Here is a 4,693-nt window from a genome sequence, read left to right as displayed (position 1 = left end):
CCACGCACACCGGATCGGTCTGAATCTCCACCATCCTTCCACTCTGCGACTCCTCTGCCGTCGACTCACCCAGCGCTCGCCTCCCCTGGGCCCTCGAGTCGCCCGATCGCGCCGATTCCCCCGATTGCGCCGATTCCCCCGAGCCTGCCCACGCCCTCCGCTGCCGCGATGGGATTTGCTGCGGAAGATGACTTGGCCACTATCGGCATGTCGCGCGAAGGGATCATCAAGATTCGCGTTTTGCGCAGCGAGCTGTAAGCTTCTGATGGATCGCCTCGCGTCCATTGAGCACCAAATCCGACTCAACGAGGCCCTCGAGCGCGAGATGACTGGCGAGGACGTGATGGAATGCAGCGACGAGGATGAGCCGTGAGTCATGTGCGCGAGTTTTGGTCGCAGGTTAGGGGTGCGATTTTCTTGACCCATTCTTGATCGTTGGTTTAACATCCCGTATGAGACGTTGTATAAGACCGTAATGTACCACGAACTAGCTGTGACGCGTTTTAGTTCTTGTCATATATATATCCTACCTACCTGTTGCAATGCGATCATATGTATGAGACGGTGGTGTCGCTATCAAGTGATTCACTGGCAACCGTCTCTCGGTTGTCGCGGGCAATCGGGTCCGATTGATCATTGTCGCCATGACTGATCAACGGACAGCGATGCAGTCAGTGTGTTGCATCAGTGGCGACTTGCTGTGCGAATATGGGCTACCTGAATGGGTGCCATTGCGAGGACTTAGCCATTGCGTCCCGTCGTTTCACATGCAGTACAGTTGCAGATCTGCTTCAACACCACTTGGACCTTCGCTACCTAGTGGGCGACGTCATATGAGGCATCCGGGTGCGCTGAAATTACCGTGAGGACACACGAACGGTGCTCTCATACAAGGGTGCACACGCGATCGCGATGAATACATCCCAAATCTTTGGGTGGTCGCGACTGTTCTATGACGTGTGATTCCAGTCGCCTACGCTGATGTGGTGCACCCGTACAATCCATCTGCGACTCAACTCGTCGCGAACGCTGCGACTGAGTTATTGCAGTTCATTCTGACCTCCGAAGACAGGAATACTGTATATGCGCAGCCATATCATACTCTGGTATTGAATCGCTGAACGCCGCGCCTTTGATTTGCTTCGATCTGCATTCCAAACTTCTGATCGGCCATCTTCTAACCCTTCATCGACATCTCTTCACTCATGTCGGGATATGCACCACTCATCGTCAAAGACAGCCCCTACGTGACGTCTTCTGTGGCACTGCGACTCTGAACACACAAATGTGTCGCTTCCACACCCCCAATCTCTTGGTACTCAATGTCCAGTTTAGAGGGCCGAGAGGGAACGCTTCCTGTTTCGATCTGCGACTCGGGCATGGAACCTTGTTATGCACGTATGCAACCGCCATGTTGAAATCTAGTGAAGACCTGGAACTTACACACACGCGTGCGCAGCCCTCAGCGACAGCGATGCGGCGTAGGCGTTAACCGTGCGACAGATGTAACAGATGTTCCGAACTCGCTTGCACACAGCGAAATGGCTCGCCACTGACTGAAGTGCGACATGGGTTATTACGATTATGAGCGTTGTACCTTTGGAAGCAAGCCAGTTCAAATCTTGATCCATGTAGCACCTCTATGTGAGACCTCAAGCTCCAGCACGCTTTCGCCATAGCTCTGTCGCTGTTGTATCTGGATACTAGGCCATATTAACTGGGCTTCATTCTTGACCCCCGATCGCGTGGTTCTCGCGCACGATATTGAGTCAGTGATTTTGCGTGACGCTAGTCCCTCACTGCTTTTCAATGTTACTTCCACTCGTTCAATCATGTTCCAAACACTGCAACCCACAACTTGGTCTCACATTTAGGTAAGAGGCATATTCCATTGTAGGGTGCACAGACGGCCGTAATATCCCTCCAGCACTGTTACAAGCATCTCGGTCGACAGCAATTGCCTTGAGTCGGAGTCGCCCACCATATGGCCAAGTCGCTTCCAAAGGCCTATATTCTGGTCGAAGTAATCAGCAGGGCGATTGCGATGTTAGTCTTCATGTGCCGAAACAGGCCACTTTTGAACCATCCATCGGTAGATGGACGAGTCAATGGGCTAAGTATACTAGACTCGAGTCTTGGGTTAAATTTCATAACTAAGCCGAAGACATGTCCCATGGGAAATATGGTGTGAAATGTCATGTTCGTGACATCATTGTGGAATATTAACCATGTTTTCGACCGCGACCGCCAGCCTTAAACATGCGATCGCGAGGATGGCAACCGCAACTGGCGAAGCCTAAACCACGCGATTGCTGCCAGTTCTGACTTTGAGGCACGCAATAACTGCGATTGTGGTCCTTTGATATGCAATTACGGCGATTGCGATCGAAATGCATGCCATTACTGCAATTGCGATGTTCATCTACGCCAGAGCACCATCATGTATGCAATTGCTGCGATTGCGATGGCAGAGATCGCAATTGTCATGTATGCGATTGCTGCGAGTGCGATCGTCAGGCATGCGATTGCTGCGAGTGCGATCGTCAGGCATGCGATTGCTGCGATTGCGATTGTCAGGTATGCGATTGCTGCGATTGCGATTGTCAGGTATGCGATTGCTGCGATTGCGATTGTCAGGTATGCGATTTCTCCGATTGAGCGTTTTGAGCACACGTTCATTGCCATTACAATTCTCAGATATGTGCTCACGACCATCTCGAGGTTCAGGTACACAAACATTACAATGACAATTGTCTAACATGCAATCACTGCAATTACGACAATGATGTATGGTACGCCGGAAGGCGACAGTTTGATTTCGGTTTGAGGTGGCTGTTGCTGAGGCCCGATCCGCTGACGTAAGCTAGTCTGGCCAAAAGTCTTGTGCTAATTTGGCCTCTCCTCACTAAAATCATGTTCTACTGAGTGCTACAGACTATTCATGATCTGTATCGGGTTGAATTTTAGCTTTTGAATACATTGTGGGGACTCCATGTCTAGGATTTGAGCCAGAATAGCTGGAACCTTGGTAAGCACCATTGGGTAATGGTCACACTTGCTGGTGGATGACGTCTTCATTCTGTACGGGGGCAATTGGGTGCAATGCTTTGCTTTGATTCCTAAGTGGCTTGAATTGCAGAAAATGGTTGGAGAACTCACATCGCTGCAGATGAAAAGAACTTAAGTGCAACTGATGTCCGCCACCAGTCCAATTTAGGCAGGTGTGACGTGAGTCTGGAGTGCTTACGGAGTTCCAGTGCTCTGAGACAGACAATCCATACCACAGAACACCCAAAATCCATTGAAAAGCCAATGATGCACTCAATAATGCCTCTTAATTATCTCAGAGTACATGGTAATGAGCTAATCTAAGGGAGAGCACAGACAAGGCCATGCAACACTCAGCCAGAGTGGCTTACTTAAGCAGAGCAGGCCTCAGTAGTGGCCATACCATGGCTGTATCACTGATTTTGAACTGTGGCCTTCCTGCCGACCTTAATTATAATAATGATGCTTGTGATTGCTGTGATCACCAGGCTGCAATCATAATGAGCATTGCAAACCCGTGGCTTCACCACGGGTTTACAGGGCCATTTTTTCATTCAGGGCTTCATGGAACTTTTAAGATTTCATACTTATGCAATGCCAGACCTGGGTGTTGCCTCAGGTCTGGCGGCAGTTCTTTCATTCTGTGATCTGGGTTACTATGAAGGTTATATGCTTGGGCATTGCCAGCCCATGGCTTTCCCACAGGCTGGCAGCATGTTTTATTCAATGCTGTGTGATAGTATTCATGCTACCTGGCCCGTGGTATACTTTCAGTGATATCCTTGTCTTCTTGAATATCAGGGCAATTATGTCCTGGTACTGATATTCCCTATTTCCCAGTAATTATGCCTCATTTTCCTGGTACTACTCAGATAATTATCATATTGCCTGGTATTAAATTCTGGGTGCGATCAATACTTGCACCACTGATTTCCCCTTATTTTCAGTCTTGTATTTGCATTTTAATTCAATTTTCCCAGTGTGTGTAACCCACCCAGCAATACTTCTTGTCTTGTTGAATGGAATCTGCTGCAGGGCAAATTTTTGGATATCACCACCATTTCATTCTAATATTTCCTGGTAATGATATTCCCTGTTTCCTGTTTTCCCATTCTCAACATGTTCTGTTTTCACAGTGCTGACTATTTTTCCCAATACACATCATCCCATTTTTGCAGGTCTCAGGAACACCTCAGTACTCACGGGTCTTATTTCTCGGAACTGAATTGTCCTGCATTTGGTATTACTCATACTGATTTCCCTACATTTCACATGGAAATCGTGCTTGGGGACAGCTTGGGCAGGGTTGCAGGTGCCTGAGAGCAAAAAGCACCCAACCCACGTGACCGGTAGGTTAGCTGAGGCCATGTGGCAAACATGGATGCCATGTGTGATTCTCATGGGGGTAGTCCTAAACCATGCAATTTACGTACACCGCATTGACACTGCCGTCCCATAATGATATCAATGTGTATGGTGTTGTGTGCAATTGGTGACACTCAATTGGGGACATGATTGGGTATGCTGTTGTGCAGTGTAGCATGATTGATGTTGCACAATCACCAATATCACCACTAATACACATGTATATGGTATGGCACATTGGATGTAGGGTGATCACCAATACTGTAGTGTGCTAACACTT

At 48.5% G+C, this 4,693-nt stretch overlaps 2 protein-coding genes across 2 annotated transcripts; both read left to right on the top strand.

Annotated features, from left to right (window-relative positions):
- Positions 1-2,440: 2,440 nt before the first annotated feature.
- On the top strand, positions 2,441-2,758 carry C8Q71DRAFT_863900 (uncharacterized protein; the record flags this gene model as incomplete). The annotated part of the gene is made up of 2 exons (XM_047928249.1): positions 2,441-2,637; positions 2,698-2,758. 2 exons carry the CDS (start codon positions 2,441-2,443, stop codon positions 2,756-2,758), a joined length of 258 nt encoding a protein of 85 aa, XP_047772251.1.
- An 852-nt stretch (positions 2,759-3,610) lies between these two features.
- C8Q71DRAFT_793162 (uncharacterized protein) lies at positions 3,611-3,846 on the top strand (the record flags this gene model as incomplete). The annotated part of the gene is made up of 1 exon (XM_047925453.1): positions 3,611-3,846. A coding segment is annotated over one exon (194 nt), but the record flags the coding sequence as incomplete, so codon positions are not given.
- Positions 3,847-4,693: the final 847 nt, after the last annotated feature.

This window comes from Rhodofomes roseus (assembly GCF_022264815.1).
Source record: "Rhodofomes roseus strain CIRM-BRFM 1785 chromosome Unknown C8Q71scaffold_63, whole genome shotgun sequence".
In the NCBI taxonomy this organism is placed as follows: domain Eukaryota; kingdom Fungi; phylum Basidiomycota; class Agaricomycetes; order Polyporales; family Fomitopsidaceae; genus Rhodofomes; species Rhodofomes roseus.
This window is presented reverse-complemented; position numbering and strand designations above follow the sequence as displayed.